Genomic DNA, 22,830 nt, shown 5'->3' on the forward strand with positions numbered 1-22,830 from the left:
GGGAGTAGGTGGGCCACACTGCTAGACCAAAGTCCAACAGGTAGCCCACATGGGGCGTCCTATATGGGCCTAGGTATTTAGCTCAAACTGACCCAAATTTCCAGGCCGCACCAAAGTCAGTTTGATTGTCCGTTGGGCCTAAAATTTTGCATAGTGACACTTCTATAGGTGGGTCACACCCCCACAAAATTTCAGAATTTTAGAACACTTAAAAATATTTTAATTTATTTAAATGAAACAGACTGTCCAGAAAATCGGACTGATCTGGACACCATATTGTAATGGGCCGGTCCAGCCACCACCATGGTATGTACAGGTGTCCATTGGCCCTAAAATTTTGTAGGTGGGTCCTAAAATGAGTGAACCACGTCTCTGAAAAATTTTAAGATTTTTGGATACTCATAAATATTTTAATTAAATTAGGAATTTCAATCTGTCCAGGAAGAGATGTTGCTGTCCATGCATTGTTTACCCAATAAGGTGGGCCCAACCTTCATCCAAGAGGGGGAAAATGGAGGTTTAGTATTTTCTTCATAAAATAAAGTAAGGTGGGGTCCATAAAAGTGGCTCATCCCTTAGAGAAACCAAGCTGAAGTGTATGTTTTCCCTCGATACATGTGGGCTGGACAGCCCAACAAAGTGGACCGCCCACTCCTATGGGCCTCCTTTTTGGGTACCATTTCATGGGCCATCTGAGGTATGAACCATCACACCTCACGGTGGGGTCCACACCTTCTCATTACACCCCATAATTATAAAGAAAATAATGGCAATCATGATCTAAAAATTCATGCCAAAGATTGAACATGACAGTCCATGCAATAGTCCAAGTTTTTGGACAGCAATACATGGCTGGACACATCAGCCTATATCTCAATAATCTCAGCCATAAAAAGGGTGTGTGGCCTTCCTCAGTGGGCCCCACATAAGTCCAGATCACATACTAGGACTAGGACACTTGCATGCATTGATTAAGGTGTCCAATGATCATGGAGTTCGGTGGTAAGAGCATCCCACCTTGCTGGATTTTTATTTTTATTTATTTTGGGACATCCAAGGCCCACTATAAATGGGCCACACACATATTATCATCCATACATCAGAGAAAAGAGAAGAAAGAAAGAGAGTAATCCGGCCATGGGGGTAGGGGCCCGCCACTAGTGGGCCCTCCCAAGAGTGAATCATACTCATACAACTACATTGATTATACATGCAACATAAAATCACTACATGCATGATCTATAATTGCTATGGATGGTTAGGATGCCATCCCAACATGATCCTTAGGGTCTAGATGACCTTAAGATAGAGTGGATCATTAAATACATCATGATGGGGTCCATGGAGAATGGCCCCATCATGGATCATGACATGCACGTAGGATGGGCCAAAGGGCCACATCCATGAGATCAAATGGGATCCCCACCATGGATTGGTAGGTCCCATATGATCCATCTAGAAAGAAAAATAAGATCAAAGGATAGAAAAGAAGATCAGCAATTATAATCACCCACCTTAATGGATCCTACTCCAAAGTTACATTAATCTTCTCTTTATGCTCCAAGGGACATGTTTCAATGGGTGAGATGAATTATTGAAGGTTAGATAGGAGGGGATTTGAGGGAGAAGGGGCTGGAGAAGAGGGAAAATGGGGCTGAATTTTTTTTTCTAAGAGAGAAAGAAAGAGAGAAGAGAGTAGAGAGAAATGAAAGGGAGAGTATGGAAATTTGCTAAAAAAGAGAGAGAAAAAGTAATTATCACTCTCTCTCCTAGATAAGAGAAAAATCATCATAGCCTATGGTAATATAAACTATGTTGCTATGCTAGAGTAGGGATGGGTAGTGTGTGGGTGGTGGGTGGTGTAGGATTTGGGGGTTTAGGTAGTGTATGGGTAGTGTGTGTTGGAATTTTCACAAAAGAGGGTGGCCACCTTGAAAAATGTGCCCTCCACACTAGGTGGGCCACATGATCATGCTCAAAGGCTACAAATGAGATGCACATAACTTATTATCCACACATCGGATGGACACACAAGACGCATCGTTGGAACCGCGGCGATGATGCGGTCACAATGGCATAGGTCTTAACTTGATCCGAGTCGGGTCTTCACGACTGGGCTCACGGATGACCGCAAACACTATCCAAGGGTTACGGGTCGCCGGGATTAGACCGGTAGGATCGCGGGATCAAGATGGACGGAATGCATACACACACACACATATACACACCTGCAAACTCGGGTCGAGTCTCACATTCTGTGTTAAGGGTTGGGTCTAAAGGAGTCCGATTGGACATCGTGTGATCCTTCATGTGGACCTCGTTGTAGGAAATTGATTAATCAAAGGGGGCCCCACCATCTGAATTAATATGATCAGCAAATGATTTCATTTATATGATTGTAATAGGGATTTCTAATTTGATATAATTTGCATATTATATGGAATTATTATCATTGAATATAGGTGAGTGATCCCAACATATTTATTCTCCATTAGAATTAAAGTAGCTTAATTGGTTTTGATGTATCTGTTATGTTTAATCTAATGTTTGTTGTAATTATTGCTTATTTTGATTAAGTAGAAATTACTTGATTTAATGATTATTAAACTCATGATTTGATTTGGTTGATTGAGAATTATGCGGTGTTGATGTTATCAATTCATATGCAACTTATGTTGACTCTAAGTTGGAATATGATTTAAACAATTTATTATTTACAATTGTATGACTACAATTGCGCATTCATCTCTCACATGCATATTACGTGCTTGAATTTTTGGCAGACCTTGCTGGATGGTGTACTTGGTATAATCATTACGAGATACTGGCCCTGCCCATGCCTACCATACTGGTGGAAGCCTAACCAATGGGTGGATGCAGGCCTTGTCCATACCTACTAAATTGGTAGAAGCCTGCCAAGTGCAGATATGAATTGACAGTTATTCAACTCAAGCAAGTGGACCAGTATCCCACTTGATACATTCATGCATTTATGCATTTGCACTACATTTATACATAAATGCATTTCCTGCATTTAAATTATTGGATGGCTATTTTTTGTACTTTCGTGTATTATTCTATTTTAATTTTTGTGTGATGAATCATGTCGGAAATTCTCACTAAGCCTGACCAGTTTACCCTTTATTGATGAAAAACCATACAAATATGACTGAGGCTAAACCTTTGACACAAGAATAGGAAGACACAATCGAGCCAGAGAAGAATCCATGGGATACATGGCCTTACTTGATAGATGAATAATAGGCCACTTTGGACCGTTCTTAACTGTTCATTTAGTTGTCACTTGATATTCGTGGAATTAAATTCTAATTTGTTATAGATTGCTTGAGATGGTGCCATTGATTTATGATTTTGAGCTTTGGATATGATATTACCATTCATTGATTTAAATATTAACTTTAGACGTGTGAATAAGACCTCCACATGGGTGGGTTTTTAGCTAAATTTAAAATAGATGAGTTGAAATGGATGTTGGTTTTGATGTATGGTATGTGATTGTGTTTGGATGGAACTTACATTCTACATTAACAATATTAGATTCATGTGTTTATGTAAATGTACCGGATGAATTAAGTACACCTAGTGTACAAGTCGTGATGTAAATCTTGAGTCTGGAATGCGCTACCTTTAATTCGGATAGTGACACTCACCTTGTCACATTGCCTTTTTGAACTACCGATCCAGTTCCAAATATCAAATTTTTATTGATTTTAAAAGCTCTTCGATCCTGCTACCTAATTATTTTATAGTAGCAATTTATGCAAGATTGGATGTGCATTCACCATAACAAGTAGCTCAAATAGTTTTTTACAACCCTATGGGGCTTTTGCTCATCTTCCTCTTGTTTTTTTTTTCTGTCCTCCCATAGACTGTAGCGTAGGGATTCATAGCTAAGGTTGCACCACTTCCATGCTCCTCTCTTATTTCCTCCAAAGAAAAAGGAAAGCAAAAAAAAAAAAAAAACTCCAAATCAAGGGATCCTGCACGAACAAGAAAATATGAAATTGTAAGTGCTTTAGTAGCATAGAAAAATTCAAGAAATAAAAATTAAAAACAAAAAAACTAACAGAAACGTCAATTTGCTAAGATAGAGGTTGGCTAATTTCAGTGTCAATCTGTGAACATGCAATGCAAGTAAACATGCCAAAATGGAGCACGTGTGTATGATCCGATCGAGCTTTCCATCTGGTTGGTAATAATGCTTAGATCTTATGCCTCGAGAATGTAATCTCATCCTCAAATGGACCAAAATGTATAAGTAAACTGATGGTTACAACATTCTTTTTAGTTGTCCATTTATTTTTGGTATATACCATAGTCCACCTGATTTTTAGGCCAGAAGATCTAAACAGTGAAATTCACCTTTTGAAAATCTCAGATCTTACACGCTTGTCCCATATTGGCATGTGTGGCTGCATGTGGATGGGCAAGGGCTCCCACAGGAATACAGAAATAGGGAAATCTCTGCTGATCTACCAGTGTTAGGGATGATAAACAGGCAATTAAAAAATTACACAAATGGCATACAAGCGATTCAAATTAAGCTGCTAGTGCTACATTGGTGGATGCTTATTGGACAGTAGAAAATGATTTAATAATAATAATAATAACTATAGTTCCCTTTTCCCTTTTCAGAAAACAAGTGTCCACTGATGAGATGTTAAGATTGTCTAATCAATTTGATTTTGGGACCGTGACATAGCTACTATGGGTTCCACGATATAGTTAGTTTATTTTTTAGTTAAAGTATGCCCTGGGTACAATTTCTGAGTACCTGCATATCAAGCACCATACTCTGCCAGAGTATATCCAATAACTCCCCATTTTGGAAATCCAATCACAGTTCACACCCACCATTTTGACAGATACACCTTTCATTTTAATTTAGCACCTACTTTCGTTAATACAATAACAAAAGGTTATAAGATTTTCTTAACCAAGGGCCCAAACTTGTGTATCTGTCAAACGGGCGGGTTTTGATATATCGATGCCATCTTATAAAAATTTTGCGCAGGCAATGATCTTTTGACAGTAAATTGCGGTCTTCAGGCATCATGAAAAGCTTGATTCATACGAAAGGAGCAGGATTCTTTAAAAGTTGACAGGATCAGTCAAGATCAGTTAGGATAATATCATTTTTGCACAATGAATTCTTTGATCAGACGATTATACCACGATCCGAAATGCTGCTGAAATTGATATTTGAACTTATTCTATTCTTGCATTCTATAGTTATATATGTACTTTATTTTAGAATCAAGAGAGATTTGATGATGTAAATGAACTCGAAATGAATAAAATACTTTATAGATATTATTCTCTCACTTTTTCTTTGTGGTTGTTAATAAAATAATCCCAAAATTAAAACACATTCCTTTCTTTTCGAAACAAAAGGGTGTAAATATACCGATGCCATCTTATAAAAATTGTAAAAATAAAAAATAAAAGGAGGGAGGAGAAAGAAAAAGACGTTACGAGTTGCATGGGAAGTTGGCAGAGATAGGGTAGGGGAGCGTCACGCCACATTCACTAGGGAGAGCGCTAACCGCATTATCCTTCAAGTTGTGGAAGCGAGAGGCGACTTGCTTAATGCAATTGCATGCGAACCGCTTGTCTACGGTTGTGTCCGCCATGTCTCTTAGCTGTTTAACACCGTCGCAGCATGCGGGGAGCGGCTTTGGGTCCGACCCAGTTAAGTAGGTCATGCACTGGCCCAGACACAAGGCCACGTCGCCACAGGTCATGGCCTGGGCCGGCTCGACCATCAGGTGAGCCATGGCTAGTACTACCAAGGCACAAATGGCTAACCCCTTCATATTGTCTTGTACAATGTATGTGTTTGTGTGGGCTTATGTGGATGAGTGGCCCAAGCTTACTTATAGAATTGAACATGAAATGAAGGCGGTTTCTCTTGGATAGGTGCCGTTGCAAGTTTTCTGTCATTTCTGCCAGAGTGCAATGGTCCGTGCACATCCACACAGGTGCTGAGCATTAGGTATATATGTACCTCAATCTAAACCATCCAAATCATGGGCCACCACAATGACATGGAATAGCCCAAAAATTATATTAGCTGGAATCCGTGCCTCTGATGACTGAGGGATTTGTGCTGTTGAATTTCAACTGCCAGCTATTTCCACTGTAGCTGGTGGCCACTAACTGGATGATTTTTCTCCTTATTCATTGTGATTTTTGGATTATGATCAACCTAAGTGGATCCCTCCATTTAAGTAAGTTTGGATTGAAGCATCTGTATGCCATGTATACAGAAGTTAAGTGCATGCGTAAGGATGACCATACACCACCAATCTACCAAGTGCTTACTACATCTTAAAATAGCAAAGGCTGTTGCCTAAACTGTTCGATGATGGCGGCAGATATGGTTTCTTTTGGATAGAAAATGTCACTAACGTACCGAACTATTGCATCAGAATATGCTCGGACTTTAGCCATTGGATCAGGTTGTTCAACTGTAAGACCCAAAAGATTTCTGAAACTGAAATACTTTCGGCATTTTCATGTTTTGAAAGGTTAAGGATCTTAACCATTTCAAAATGAAAAAAAAAAAAAAAAAAAAAAAGCCCATTGATGAGAGGTTAGAAATATTGACATCTATATAGTTTGTTGCATGCACAAAAATGAGTTCACCTCATTTTAGTTTATCAATATTGATTGGGACTCGGACCAGCTAGAAAGGGCCGAACTAGCCAACGTTGCATGTGGATGCAGAAGTTGCATGACTGACTCCAATTTGGTCTGGCCTTCCTTCTTCCTTGCTATCCTCGTTGCTCTGTCTTCCTCTTTTATTACCCTAAGCTAGTAACTGCAAATAGCCAAGCAAGCAAATATCTCGATCGTTTGATTAGAGGATATTGATCTTTTAAAGTTTTTATAGGGGAAGTCAGTTTTAATGATACGTACGATTCCTTGACTTTTATATCTTATTTTATTTAACCAATTTATTTAACAAAAAGATGAACTCATTTTTGCGCATCCACCGAGGGCTTGTTTGGGCATATCTCCACTCTTAACTCAACAAGAGCTTTTCAAATAAGAGCTATTCTAATTTGCTCTCTTTGTTCTAGCTCTTATTTAGAATGAGGTCCTTTGATAAAATATCTTTTACAAAATGAAAATAAAAAGTTTTTCTTTAAAATAAGCATATTCAGCAAAGCATTTAAATAAGAGGGTTTTCTTAAGTAGTTGATATCATTTTAAAAAATTACAACAATTCTATTATAAAAGCAATACTGACATTTGTTTTAGTGGATCTCACTATAGATTGATTGTACCCCAAGTAATAAAAGAATTGATGGCTACAATCTTCATGTTTTAAGACATTTAGGTCATGCATCGTGTAGGGATTGAATGTGAATTCTCCATCATATGGAGCCCACCTTTCATGTGGACCATCCATTGTGTGGGCCAAAACTTCAAATTGGGTCATCCATCATGTAAGGTTCATGTTGGATGTAGACCATTCATCATTAAGGGTTTGACCTTTGGTGTGGACGGTCCATTATATAGGGCCCGCATTATTGTAGGTCATCCATCATGTGGGGCTCACCATCAATGCTAATTGTCCTTTATATTGGGCCCTTCAATACCCACTACTCATCATGTCAAGTCTACATTTGATGTGTCCATCATCTGGGCCCTACTTTTGAAGTTGGTTGTCCATCATGTGGAGCTCACTTTTGATGTCCACAATCCATCGTGTGAGATGCACCTTCTATGTTGATCATCCATCATGTTGGGCCACTTTGGATATGGGTCATCCATCATGCCAAACCTTAGATGTGGATTGTCCATTAGGTGGGATCAACTTGTTGTGGATTATCCATCACGAGGGACCATACTTTGATGTGGGTCATCCATCCGTGAGACCCAGTACTCCTTCCATTTTGTTTGCCCACCTTGATGTGGACCATTCATTACATGGGCCCACCTTTGATGTCAATTGTCCATCATGTGTTTCCACCTTCAATGTCCACCATCCATCATGTGGGTCCTACCTTTGATGTGAATCATCCATTAGGTGGTGCCCACTTGATATGGATGATCCATCATGCTAAGCCGCACTTTGATGTGGTCATCCATCATGTGGGCCCACCTTTTGATGTGAATAGTACATTCTGTGTGCCCACCTTGATGTCGACCATTCATCATGTGAGGCCTCGCCTTCAATATGGATCATTCATCATGCAGACCCACCTTTGATATTCATCATCTGTCATGTAAGTCCCACCTTTGTTGTGGACCATCCATCATGTGGGGCCCACTTAATGTGGATAGTCCATCAAGCGAGGCCACATTTTAATGTGGTCCATCCATCACGTGGAACCCAACTTTGTTATGAACCATGCATTATGTGGGCCCACCTTGATATAGACCATTCATGATGTGGGGCCAACCTTCAATAGGGGCCGTTCATCATGTGGGTCCATCTGTGATGTCAACCTTCCAACATGTGTTCTTACTTTCAATGTCCACCATCCATCATGTGGATCGTCCATCAAATGAGGCCCCTTTCATGTGGATCATCCATCATATGAGGCCACACTTTAATGTATGCCATCTGTCATGTGGGGCCTACCTTTGATATGAAATGTGCATTATGTGGGGCCTACTTTTGATATGAAATGTACATTACGTGGGCTCACCTTGATGTGGACCATTCATCATGTGGAGCCTGACCAACTTCAATAGGTCGTTCATCATGTATGCCCACTTCAATATAGGTCGTTCATGATGTGGCTCACCTTTGTGTAGGCTTACGTGGATGAGTGGCCCAAACGTACTTATGGAGAATTGAACATGCTGTTCGAGAATTGAACATGAAATCAGGGTGGTTTCTCTTGGATGGGTGCTGTTGGAGAATTGAACATGAAATCAGGGTGGTTTCTCTTGGATGGGTGCTGTTGCAAGCTTTCTGGCTTTTCTGCCAGAGTACAACGGTCCATGCACATCCACACAACTGCTGAGCATGGTTATATATGTTCCTCAATTTAAACCACCCAAATCATGGGCCACTACAATAGCCCAAAAATTATATTAGCTGGAATCCGCGCCTCTGATGACTGGGGATTTATGTTGTTGAATTTCAACTGTCAGCTATTTCCACTGTAGCTGGTGCCCACTAACTGGATGATTTTTCTACTTATTCAGTGTGATTTTTGGGCTATGATCAACCTAAGTGGATCCCTCCGTTTAAGAAAGTTTGGATTGAAGCATCCATATGCCATGTATACAGAAGTTAAGTGCATATGTAATGATGACCATACACCACCAACCTACCCAGTGCTTACTCCATCTTAAAATAGCATAGGCCTGTTGGATGGCATCGGATATGGTTTCTTTTGGGTAGAAAACGTCGTAAACGTACCGAACTATTGCGTCAGAATAAGTTCAGGCTTTAGCCATTGGATCAGGCTGTTCAAACTACAGCACTTATCTTTGAATGGGGATGCCCAAAAGATTTCTGAGAATGGAAGACCTAGGCATTGAAGGTTAGGGAGTTTGTCCATATCCAAAGGGAAAAAAAAAAGTCCTTTGATGAGAGGTTTGGAATTAATATTAAAGAAGTCCATTGATGAGAGGTTTGGAATATGACCGATACCATTTTAGTGCGGCCTTCCATCCTTTTTCACTTACTTTCACCTTTTCTTTTATCACCTATTCAATTTAGGGTAATTGGAAAAAAAAAAATGGCCAAGTGAATACCTTTTATTTGGTGTTTTGCATGTTTATGTTGTTGGATTGGAGGATACATTTTCTTGAAATCTTTGTTATTGATATTTTAAATCTGTAAATCAATGTCTTTTGATGACATCCATTGAACAAACTTCGATGCCATTAAAGTCCTGCTCGATGCCATCGAGAAAATTCAAATTTTATATATTTAGTCGTTGGACACTTTTGGCATTATGTTGATGCCATCAAAGGTCTATTCGATGCCAACAAAGACTGTTCGATGATATCGAAAGTCTATTCGATGCCATCAGTAAAATCCGGAATTTTCATGTTTGGTCGCTAGAACATTTTGGTATTAGTTCAATATCATCGACGGTCTGTCAATACCATCGAAGTCTCATCGAATGTGTTATCGAACGTATGCATAAAGTTACATGGAGTTGCATATCTGCGGGATTTGTTTTCAATTTTGATTATGATTCTCCTATATTCTATATATAAAAGTGTAATTGCTTTCTAATTCATTCCCAGGGTTTTAAAGGGCTTGTAAGGGGAGATTTGAGACTTTTTCGAATCGGATATTCTCTCTATCTTTGTAATTATTGCTTTCATAGTGATTACTGTTGCTTTGTGCCATGATTTTTTCCTATAAGGGTTTTTCCACATTAAATTTAGAGTCTTTGTGATTGGGCTTCTTTCTGTGATTGGAATACTCGATTCATCTCTATGTGCTTCCACGAGTCCCCAACAAGTGATATTAAAGCCTAACATTAATAGGACACAATTGAATCTGAAAGTAAAATATCAATAACTGCAAATCCCAAGTTTAATGTTGAAAAGTACTCCGAGAAAGATAATTTTGAATTATGGAAGGTCAATATGATTGACCTATTAATTCAACAAGGATTGGATGAGGTCCTTAAGAAGCAACATGAATCTATAGAACATAATGAATGGAACAAGTTGGACAACAAAGCGAGAACCTCCATCCAATTGTGCCTAACGGATGAAGTCCTCTACAATGTCATGAGATAGAAAACTACAGCAAGTTTGTGGGTGAAGTTAGAGGACATTTATACGAAGAAGTCCCTTGAAAATCGCCTACACTTGAAGTTGCAATTGTTCAATCTAAATATAGCAGAGGAAGGTGATGTTGAGGCACACATTAGCAACTTTAACAAGATTATTTGAAAATTGTTAAATGTGAAGGAAATGGTTAAGGATGAAGATCAGGCATGCTTCGTATGAGTCTTTCAAAGACACGTTGTGACTTATAAATTGTCCCTTAGTGTTGATACTATTATCTCAGCCCTTCAAGGAAAGGCGATGAGAAAGAAAAATGATAACATAGGCACCTCTATAAATGCATTGTTTATGAGAGGTAGAATTCTGAGTAGGACACTAGATATTCTTGATCGAGATCTAAATCCAAGGGCAAAAACAAGGGAAAGTTGAAGTGTTGGAATTGTGGGTTGTCTTAGAACATGAAGAAGGATTGTACAAATCCTAAAGCAATAAGAAAGAACTCAGAGGCTTCCTCCATAGAGGCCAACACCGCAGAGTTAGATGAGGGCACGAGTGGAGGTGATGTGTTCTCTGCATCTATGGTCGAAAACTTAGACGATGATTGTAGGGACAAGTGGATTTTGGACACAGGAGCATTATATCACATGACTCCTCATCAGAGTTGGTTCACCAGTTACAAAAGGTGCGATGATGGCCAGGTATGTTATAGGCAATGATAATGCTTGTGATGTTGTGGGTGTTAGATCAATGTGCATCAAGATGTTTGATGGCATGAAACGTACCTTGATCAAGGTGAGATACGTTCATGGCATGAAGAAGAGCTTGATATCCCTTGGAGCACTTGACATGCTTAGGTGCAAATTCACTAGTTTTAATGGGGTCCTTAAAGTTTCAAAAGGAACACTCGTTGTCATGAAAGCACAGAGGAGTCGAAACCTTTACAAGTTGATCAAAAGCACTTCAACAGGTGGAGCTGCAGCAGCTGTATCGGATTCCACGTATCCATGTATGTGGCATGCACATCTGGGCCACATGAGTGAGCGAGGCATGAAGGTACTTTCTGACCGTTGTTTAGTTTCAGTCTTTAAAAACATTGATTTTAATACATACGAGCATTGTATATATGGTAAAGATTCAAGGTTATCTTTTAAATCCGATAAACATATATGTTAGTGTAACGTCTCGAAAAAATCCGTACAAAGACCCGAATATCACCTCAGGCAGAAAGACCCAAGGACCGTACCCTGTCGTAATTTAGACGGAAGTTGATTAAGTACTAAACTAAGTAATCGGTGGATTTAGCTCGAACTACCGTTTTCACAAATAGCAAGACCTAAAACCATTAATACCACTGAATCAACATCACTTAAAGACCTAGGAGAAATCCCATGAGCCTGTCGCTCTGGGGAGTACATTGAAACTCTGTATCGGACCTATACCACACGTCGAGGATCCGATGACCGCGAAACTATAGGATTATATCCGTCCTACTGAGCTTGACAACCATCACGGGAATCAAGCTCAAATTGTGTCCAACAACGCATAACTTGAGCCTTAAGTAAAGTGTGTGAGAAATGTGAATATCTTTAGAAAACGTAATGAAACTTAAGTGAATTGGGACATTCACTCATGTGCGAAATTGAGGATTTCAGACCGTCAGTTTCTGACCAAACTTCACCTATGGGAAAAGAAAATTTTCCTGCACATATCCGTATACTTATGGCCCCGATCGAGTCAGTATGACCGTTGATCTGACACAGGTCCTCCATGATCGATCAGCTTATCCGATCGCCCCGAAATCACATGTTGGCATAGATCCATTGTCAGGGAACTTACCCTACAATGTATGTGAGTAGTGAGCCTTCCTATGAGCCCCGTTTGTCAAAAACAATCTCCCTTTGGATATAACCTGAGTATACCAGGGCCCTGGGGCCATTTACATCACTTCTGGGCCTATATATAGCCCTTAAACCACCCCACCTCTCTCATACGAATTTCTCCAAACCCTAGGAGAGAGAATAGAGAAAAGAAGATAAAAGAGTAAGGAGAGAAGAGAAAAACTGGGAGATCATTACTGTGATTCTTTCCCATGACTCCACACCTTGAATCACCTCCCTGTTACGCTACACACTCTGATTCAGCCACGACTTGGGTAAGAAAACCTAACCGTAATCTTGTTATAGAGATCCAATTGGATTAATCAGCAAACTACCTAACCTATTTCGTTGTTTAGGTGCCCAACGTTCCATTTTCGGGAACGTAGAATTCGAACCGAGTCTAAATCTAGTATTCTGATGAAAGTTGTGGACTATAAACGCTTTATGGTTTTCAATGCTTTCACTGTCAGCTAATGATTTACGTCTGACTTGATTGCTACCATATTGACTTAGATACGCCGTTTTCGATATATTATACATGTATGAACTATATTGAACAAAGATGCTTTCCATGTGTTTGAGGAAATGTTTGAACGAACTTGTAAATATGATTTGTGTTTGCCATGACTAATAATCTAGGATTTATCGTTGTCATATGCATGCTAATCTCTGTGTACAAGGATTTTCTAAAATATACATTGTAACTAACCTAGTCTATATATTTGGTGAAGTGTAGTCTAAGTGTTTGATGTATTGTCTGAATGAGAATTTGTTGATTATTTATGTATAGTACGAGTATTAAGATAGGATTTTTTCTTGCCTTATACATATGTATAGTTCTTTCAGGAAACCATATTCGCCTCTATGCAAAGGATTGATGAAATGCTAGTGCTTGGTAATATGGTCAAGGTGTATGATGAAATGCTCAAATGAGGAATTCATTTGAATTGTTTGTTAAACGTTGATTCGATTATCACATGTGTTTACTTCCCGCATTTGAGTAAGATTGGGGCTACAACCTAGCCCAGGCAACCGGTAACTGTCTCTGTTCAGGTGACCAAATTAGTTCCGCCACACTAGATAAATTCAACGAATCCAGGTCGCATGACGATTGTCGACAGTAGTTAGGCCACGAGGGGTGCTTATGCACTCCATGTCGATTAAGTCAACGTGTGCTCGTACCAATCGAACTTGTCAAATAAATCGATTGGCCTATTGTATGTTCACCATGTATGGACACCACTGCTTGAATCTAAGGTACCCCTTACCGATGTAAAGCCCCACTTTAACCATGGTACCACGATCCACTAAGACTCATGAGTCGGGCATGGTGGTATGGGACACCGTGTTTAAGCTGTCAGCTTACGCTAAGGTGATCAGCTACCCCATAGTGACCAGCGAGCAATATAAACTCGTGAGCCGAGCATGGTGGTATGGGACACCATGTTCGAGCTATCGGCCTACGCCGAGGTGATTAGCTACCCCGTAGTGACCGCGAGTATAAACTTTGAATTTGCCTATCGACAGTTTTTCATTGGGAGTGATGACCCTACAACTTGCCTATCGTATGTGCTTGACTAGGAGTGACGAACCTAGATGGATCCTTCGGTTCAGGTCAATGATATAAAAGGAGGTACCCTAGCTTCTCAAACCTGTTGTATGAATAAACTTAAGTAACTACTAGGCTAACACGATCATGCATTGCACTGCATCAGTTAGGACGTGCTTTAAAGGTGTGTAAGTTGCACGAGGGGCAATGTTGTCATATGCAATATGGTGTCGACATCGCTTGTTAAGAGAGCTTTGATGTGAGGGTGTGCATCATTACTTGCACTTCATTCTTGCATTAATAAGATTAGTTAGGATGTGATTGTTATGTTGCTTTATCATTACTGCTTGATTGACTTGATAACATGTTAACCTTTGCTTTACAGTACCACTGAGTTGATCACTCACTCTCACTCTGGGACGATGCTTTAAAACACCAACCAGACATTGGTTTAGATACAGGTGATGATGAGGTCTATGCGGCGGATCAGGACTTCATGGACGAGGAGGAGGAGTTCTCCTACTGTCAGCTTTTAGGAGGGTCTATGTAGACCTTGAGCCGATTCGTCGGGATACTGGGATACTTGTCTAGTTAGACATCTTACATTTCCCCATTTTGTATATTTTGAAACAAATCCTGTATATATTAAACCCCGTTACATCATCATACTCTGGAGGTTGTGAACCGCTTACTTATTTTAATACATATACTTCAGATTTCCGTTTACTTAATTGCATTATCTCTGGAGTATGATATGTTGTTTTAGTATAATCTCACTCATGTTTAACTCATTTATATGGATGAAATCTAAACATCATCATCCATGTTGCATAAGTGATGTGCTGGATCCCGAGAGTAAAGCCTTACTCGACCCTCGAAATTCAGGGCATTACAAGTTGGTATTAGAGCATGATTTGGATTAAACTGGACCAGGGTTATAGGTAACACGACGCACTCTGCCGCAATTTGACTTAGGACGGGGGCGATGAAATTTAAAAATAATCGTAGAATCTCAAAATTTCACCGACAGGCGAGATTGACCACTGTAGTTTAGCCCTTACACGTCCTAGATCATGTGAAGTGATCTCAGCCACTTTTAGGCCATCAATTGACGGGTTTGTACCGTTAGTCAACAAATTCCAAATCGAAAAAAGGCCAAAAGGCGCGAATACATGCGTGTTGAATGACGAAAATAGACCCTGCAGGCCCAGGGGCCCAAATCTCAAGAATTGGTGGGACTCAGGGGGCCCCACGAGTCGAATCAGCACCCCGAGAGGGAGTGGCCACCGCCCCAGAGCAGAACCACCGCCGGACACCCCAGGGGGGCATGGCGGCACCGTGGCAGTGGTGGCGTGCCGCCGACCGGCTGTCCATGTGGGGCCACTCCCACATGTGGGACCACCCACTTAACCCCCTTTGCTCCCTTTCACCCCCACTTCATCATTTCTAACCCTCCAACCACCTTTAAACCCTCAAAAATTCCATTTCTCTCTCAAATCCCCACTTCCATTCACTCAAATATTCCAAATCTTCTACATTTTACACCCCTCCACCACCATTCCCTCAAAAATATCCATTGCAACTCTCCATCTTCCTTATTCTCACCTATTTGGGCATAAAAACCCTCTTTTGTGTCTCATACTTTCCATATCCTCCAACCCACTTCATTCTCCAAGCTTTTCCACCTCAATGGCTCTTTTTGAGCTAGTCACCGCCATTTTCTCCATCTCAATGCTCATTTCCCTTATAGGAAAGAAGAGAGCGGCCCCGGATGAGGTCGGGCCTAGCCGTCCAAGCCGCTCTAAGAAGAAGGCAAGCACCGAGACTAGTACAAGTATTGAGCGAAGATCAAAACAGGACTTCTATCCTCGAATCTTGTTGGAAAGGTCCCTACCGGCGGGTACCAAACTTGGTAAGTTCCATGACCGTAAAGTTGTATTTGAAGCTCATGTTGATGAGAAATTATTTGGGTTGTATCCAGTTATTGACCTTCTGTTGGAGACCGGGTGGGGTCCCATATTCGAAGGAAAGGCTCATGCAAGTGAAGGCACCGTACGAGCCTTCTATGCTCACATACGGAACCCAACTCTAGAGCCCCTCCAGTTTACTATTTCATTGGGGAGGCAAGAAACCAGAGTAGACATGGATGTTATGGCCCGTATTATGGGAATAGAGCATGGTGTGGTACATGCTAGTGAAACTCATCTTGTCACGCCCCAAACTCAGAAACCGAGCTCACAAAATTCTCGATCACCGAATCCGGCGCCGACAGCCTCCGTAGAACCCCATTCTTGGCTCTCAACGCTCATTCGCTAGGTTCCGATCCTGGGATGCTACGAGGAGAATTTTCAACATCAGTTTGATTGGTAATAAGCATAATCAAAGGCATAACCCACAAACAACAACTAAAAAACTCCATTACATTTCCACTATGATTAAAAACTTTACAAGTACAATGAGCATAAAGAGAAATACAATGATAATAGACAAAAGGCTCCAAGATGATCTACTATGCGCTCTTGCCTCAGCGCTGCTGTGGTCCAACGTCACCTGCATGCAACGGTCGTGCATAAGCTTATAGAAAGCTTAGAGAGTGGTGAAAGTGTGTGTGCAAGGTAGTAGTTATGCAGTATCAGAGTAATATAGAACATACTAATAAATTCATGAATATCATTAATCGTATCAAGGCTATGCGATGCAAGGTATGAATTATGTCAGCTATACCAAGGCCATGCGATGCAAGATACAAGCTCAAGTATACGAATCCTCATCTAAGTCCACATATCAATACAGCTCAACTCTGGAATATCACCGGGGTCTAGTACACTCCAACCAAATTGCAGCCCCATCGCGCGCAATAAGGTGAGTGGAAAAGACCTCACTATCCACCTGCCAATATCAGGCTCGGCACATCGATAGCGGACCCATTCCTCGAGCTAGTCAAACTCAACCTATCTTTGCCCCCTCCTCTCGGGCGGGTAAGGCCCACCCCCTGCCAACCGACTAGGACAGTGGAAAGTGCGGCCTTCTGATAATCGGCACTCAGTACTCATGTACCCACTCGGTCTAGACGTTGGAGCAACCTCCTGGTACTATAAGGGTTTAGGGACTTTCACCCAAGGATATCTATAGCACCCCATGTAGAATAAGATTTTTGGTATCCAATCTTGCCAACCACGATACTCCTGTGGAGGCTACGACCCTGATGTCACTAGAACATACAGTAACCATGTCACACAATACGAAATGCATGGATCACACTATCCAGTCATGCTGTAATCCTGCACGTATCGTGCGCTCATGTGGGGCATCACCGCCTATCAGGGAGCTCATAAACAAATTGTCCGAAGGCATATGCTATGATCAGTCACTCCTCATATCAAGTATACATATGATGCATATGATCATGAATCATGGAACTATTCTAAACATGTGATATATGGTGATGGACTCTGTTCACAACGAAGATAGGCCTAGACGGCCTACACACTACAAGTATGAGCCTAACAATGGGCCTCGGGAGAGTTACAATGCGGACATTTAACCATCATTGCTCTTACAATGTGGACATCAAACCATCATTGCTCCCAAGGCGTGACCGCCAAAAAACATCATCACACACATCATGGTAGAATCTCACATCGCACTAGGCCTCATATACATCGCACTCGGCCCACACAAAGGCCTCACATACGTCTCATTGGGCCTCATATACATCAAATGGGCCGATCGAATAGGCTGATCAAATGGGTCGAATCAAATGGGTCGAGTCAAATGGGCCTCATGTATATCAAATCGAGCCCACACTCATATATTTTTGGGGTCCAACCTATTCACAAGTTAACATAGAGATAGATGAAATGAAAACAAATATCAACTAAATTGAAAACTACTGTTGCCCATAGAAGTTAAATGGTGGATGTCACGGTCCACTATTTAAATGGTGGGGTCCACTTGAACTTTAGATCTGACTCATCCTTTTTGCTCATGCCATAAAATGGTATCTCAAAATGTTTGGATGGTATGGATACAGTGTGTGCACCATGGTGGGCCCCACCGTTCAAACAATGAATGGTGTAAAATACATCCATCAGTGTGGGGCCTATGGGCTTACTGCCATCAAAAGGGGCGGCTATATAGCTGTTACACGTGTTGTAGCTGCACTAGAAAGGTAGAGGTAGGTCCCACGTAGGGCCCACCACCATGTATATATTATATAATGTAATATATAGTATATATAATATAATATATACTATATATAATATAATATAATATAATCCACGTCCAGGCCCTAGACGGCCTGGACAGTGATATATATTATATATAATATATATAGTATAATATATACTATATATAATATATACCCTATATCATATATATAATAAAATATAATAAAATTATCATCGTCCAGGCCTTGGACGGCCTGGACAGCACATATATTAGGTGTAGCCCCACATGGGGCCCACCAAAATGTTTAATTTCCATCCAATCCGCTGAGAGTGAGAACCCAAAAGGGTTTCAATGGCAGCCACTCAATCCCACTATTTCCTATCGTGTGGGCCACCTGAGCTTCGGATTAAGCTGATATTTTGGGTGGCCCTCTGCCATAAGGGGGCCTACCAAATGCATGGTGTGGATCTCAAAACCACATCATGGTGGGGCCCACGGCTGGGCCCATGGGCCGCTGCCCGTCCGTCCGCCCGTCGCACGCAGTAGGCGCTGCCTGTGCTTCTGACAGCAGCAGCGTCGACTGCAGTGTTTATATATTTTTTTTGCTGAAGTTTTTCATATGTGAGGCCCGCTTCTTAAGGATCTACTCCATCCAATGGATTCTAGGGCTCAAACACACCAAACAAGTCCAATATTCGGCATGTTTGGCGTGTAGAAACAACAAGGTGGGTCCTAATAGCCTTGAATGGTATAAAACATAGTTTTCTATGGTATGGCCCTCTTGATTATCTGATTGGCCTCATTTCTCGGCTCAACGCCTAAAATGAGCCGAGGAATAGGATGGATGGCATGGATGGGTCCCATGGACCCCACTTCCAGCCACACTTCACTGTTAGCCACCCTCCCTAGGCCATTAATGTCATGACCTCAACGTTGCAACGAGGTATCTTTCACTCACTCAGCCTGCCACTGTAGCTATGTCCAGTGTTGAAACAAGGTGTCTTTCACTCAACCTACCACTAGGGCTATGGGTCCCACCATCCAGCGTGTCCAGCCCACCATCCAGCAAGCTGGATGGTGCTGGATGGCACCCAACATCATGGTCGTCCCTTGTAGTGGGCCACCAGATTGGATCAAGCTGATGTGTATTTTTCCCTTCATTCGGGCATGTGTGACCGTCCAGTCATGCATGCCCCAAATTGGGATCAAGGTGGCCCATTGTCGGGTGGCATGGATAAAATACACACATCGTAGTGGGTCATTCATCATAGAGAAAGAGAGAGAGAGAGAGAGAGAAAGAGATCAGAGATAACAGAGGGGCCCCGCCACTATGGGCCCCTCTTAGATACAAGCATACATCAAAGTGGTGCCACATATATGGACCCTTAAATCAAAAGAAATGAACGAAGACAAAAATCCAAGATCACCCACTGTTCCTTCTTGCTCCCTAGGCTTCCTTTGCTCCTTAGATTCGATTCCAATGGAAGATGATGGAGTTTTGATGGTTGAGATGGAAGATGAGAGGGTAGGAAGTGGGCCACACAAAATCCTCTCATGGAGGTTGAAAGATGCTTGGACGTGTGGAGTTTTTGGTTGCTTAAGGAAGTGGTTTGAGAATGAGAGAGAGAGAGAGGGTTGTAAAGAGAGAGGGAGGGATGGGTGATGGACTAATGGATGTGGTGAGTGATGGGTATAAGAACTTTTTGACTTTTGAGGTATTTTGTGTAAGAGGGGTATGGGGTGTATAAGAAACTTTTAACTTTAGGGGTTGCTTGGGGAAGGGTGAGAGGTGATGTGTACTTGACATGTACTTGACCCTTGATGAGATTGATTGATGGATTAAGGTGACATGTTGTAAAGATTCTCTTGGGTTTTACCATGCGCGGTGTTTTCCTCGAACCGAACGTGGGCCCACATCTCCTGGCCTGGTATCGCCTCAGTGCACGAGACGCAGCATCGAAACAGTGGCGATGGCGCGGTCGCTAGGGTACAAGTCTTGGGTTGAGTCGACTCGGGTTGACGGCGTGCGACTCAAGGTCATGTGCAAATACCGATTAAGGGTCGAAGGTTGTCGAAATTCGACCGGAAAGACCGCGAAAGCTTCCAGAACAGCACAGTCTAGGATACGGGTCTTACACATCTCACTAGTGGACAAGAAAGAAATCACCGCACACGTTTCCTTTGTGACCGACTGGTTCATTGGAGGTGAGAAAATAACCTCTCATCGACACGTATGACGGCAGACTTCTGCCCGATCCACCACATATGCACGTATAACGTGTATCCTAAGTGGAGTAACTGCACAGAATGCACCCATTTTATGGTGGACTTCTTGTACAGAGTTAGACAAGGAAAAAAGGTATGCCTGCCTACTCTTGCCTTATTCAGAAAATCAAGACCGCATGATCTACTTGGGGGACGCATCCCTCCCATCCGGCCGACTCATCTGCAAGATCGCCCATAACTTCGGCTTCAGACTTCATATGGATAATCTTGCGCCTATCCACTTCATTAGTGAGACTACACTCAACAAAATGGGAATAGGCCCCAGGCAACACCAAGCAAGGCTTGATGAGTACGAGGATGAGATAGAAGAAGAGATTGAAGAGGAGGAAGGAAGTGAAGAGAAGGATGGCAATGAAGAAGAGGAAGGCGGTGACGAAGAAGAGGAGGCCCAAGACTCAGATGGGGGACCTCCTACTACACATGAAGACCGCCATGATCGGGCCGCCCTAGAAGCCCGCATGGCCAAGATTGAAGAAAATCATGCCCATTTGAAATAGAAGTTTGAAGAGAACTAGGCCCATCTTAAACAAAAGTTCAAGAGAATGTGTCGCACCCTAAAGGCCCTCCTGTGTTATATGTAAGATAAGGGTGCGCCTTCACCTTCGCCAGAGCCAGAGGACTAGTCACATGCTTGTAGTTATTTTCCTGTTTTCTTGGTGATAGGCCTTGGTTAGGCTTAGTTTGAGTGTTGGTTTAGTAAGTGTTACAGCTCTTTGTAATTAGCTCACATGCATTCTCTATCATAATTCATGCAATACTACACCATATGTATTGTGACAAATTTTGGTTAAATGAAATGCATGAAGCTTCTTTTGATTTGAAATGTGTAGAATGTTTGGAAAAAGTGGGTAATATTGTCCTAATCTTACACATGCTGCACCCTATGTTGTATATAGGGAATGCCTCCTAAAATCACTCGGAATATGGCACGTCTCCCACTTGGCGAATCGATTGATGGGGCACCTCCCCCAAGCGATAGCCATAGAACCCAGTTTGGGCCCGAATATTGAGACAATGTCGGATTCACAGCCGGCCACTGGCGCCACCAATGGGCCAACACCTAGTGCACCACCGGTTCTGGGACAGAACCGTGCATCTACATCGACGCCACACATGCCTCAGGTGGCCTCTCCCCCTGATAGGTTGGAGCAGATGATGCTCCTAATACAGCAACAGCAACAAGTTTTGGCTACTATTACAGTGCCCATTGCCCAAAACATGAATGTGGTCCTTCCTATGTCACCCGTGCAGCCCACTGGAACTATGAATACATGTGGCTTATTTAAGCACTTTCAGCGTTTCCGCCCTCCTACTTTCGCGGGTACTCACCGACCCGAGGAGGCTGAGTACTAGTTAGACCGTATATCAAAGATGTTGAAGCCGTTACACTGCATTGAAGCAGAGTAAGTTGAGCTTATTACTTATATATTCGAAAAGGAGGCTAGTCTTTGGTGGGATAGCGTCTTATGAACCATCCCTGCAGGATATGTGTGAACATGGGACGCGTTCAAAACTCGTTTCCATGAAAAGTACTTCCCCCTCACTTACCGTAATGAAAAGGAGGGTGAATTTCTTCACCTCCGACAAGGAGGAACTTATGAACCGTCCCTGTAGAATACAAGAATCGGTTCACAGAACTGGCCAGATATGCTCCATTGATCCTAGCGAATGAGCCGATGAGAATGCAGCAGTTTTCAGAAGTTCTACGGGCTGACATCTGCACGAAGATGTGTTGCACTAGCATTCTCAATTACGCTGAGATAATGAACATGTCCCTACGAGCCGAGCAGGATGGTGAGAGAGTGTCTCAGACACGTATGCCAATGGGCCCAAGGCCTCATCCCGAAGTACAGAACCGGCCAGTCCTCGGTAAGAGGCCGCATATGGACTCACCTCCCAGGCTCATGGCTCCACCAACCCAGCAGAGACGAACTGACCGTTGGTATACTTATTATAACAAGGAGGGACACACTGACCCCTTCTGTTTTACCAAGATGAAGGACAACATTTTTACGCCACCTCTGAAGATCAACCGCCAGCCACCGTGTGTTATCGCAGCTCCACCTCTATGATCTGCACCACCAACACAGCCATTCTACCGACCACCAGTACCTCAAAATAGGCCACCTCAATGACCTATGGCAGCGCAAGCAAATCGTCTACAACAAGCTCGTGTACATGCACTTGCAACTGAAGCATCGGAGTTAA

At 42.0% G+C, this 22,830-nt stretch overlaps 1 protein-coding gene across 1 annotated transcript; it reads right to left on the minus strand.

Annotated features, from left to right (window-relative positions):
- Nucleotides 1-3,704: 3,704 nt before the first annotated feature.
- LOC131238924 (non-specific lipid-transfer protein B-like) lies at nt 3,705-5,889 on the minus strand. The gene is made up of 2 exons (XM_058236528.1): nt 5,497-5,889; nt 3,705-4,001 (listed from the first exon to the last, which is right to left on the minus strand). The coding sequence occupies exons 1-2, from the start codon at nt 5,835-5,837 to the stop codon at nt 3,992-3,994; spliced, it is 351 nt and encodes a 116-aa protein (XP_058092511.1). The 5' UTR covers nt 5,838-5,889; the 3' UTR covers nt 3,705-3,991.
- Nucleotides 5,890-22,830: the final 16,941 nt, after the last annotated feature.

The sequence above is a fragment of the Magnolia sinica genome, chromosome 1 (assembly GCF_029962835.1).
Source record: "Magnolia sinica isolate HGM2019 chromosome 1, MsV1, whole genome shotgun sequence".
NCBI classification, from domain to species: domain Eukaryota; kingdom Viridiplantae; phylum Streptophyta; class Magnoliopsida; order Magnoliales; family Magnoliaceae; genus Magnolia; species Magnolia sinica.

Coding starts and splice junctions, on each gene's coding strand:
- LOC131238924 (XM_058236528.1), bottom strand. CDS start 5,837: ATGAAGGGGTTAGCCATTTGTGCCTTGGTAGTACTAGCCATGGCTCAC.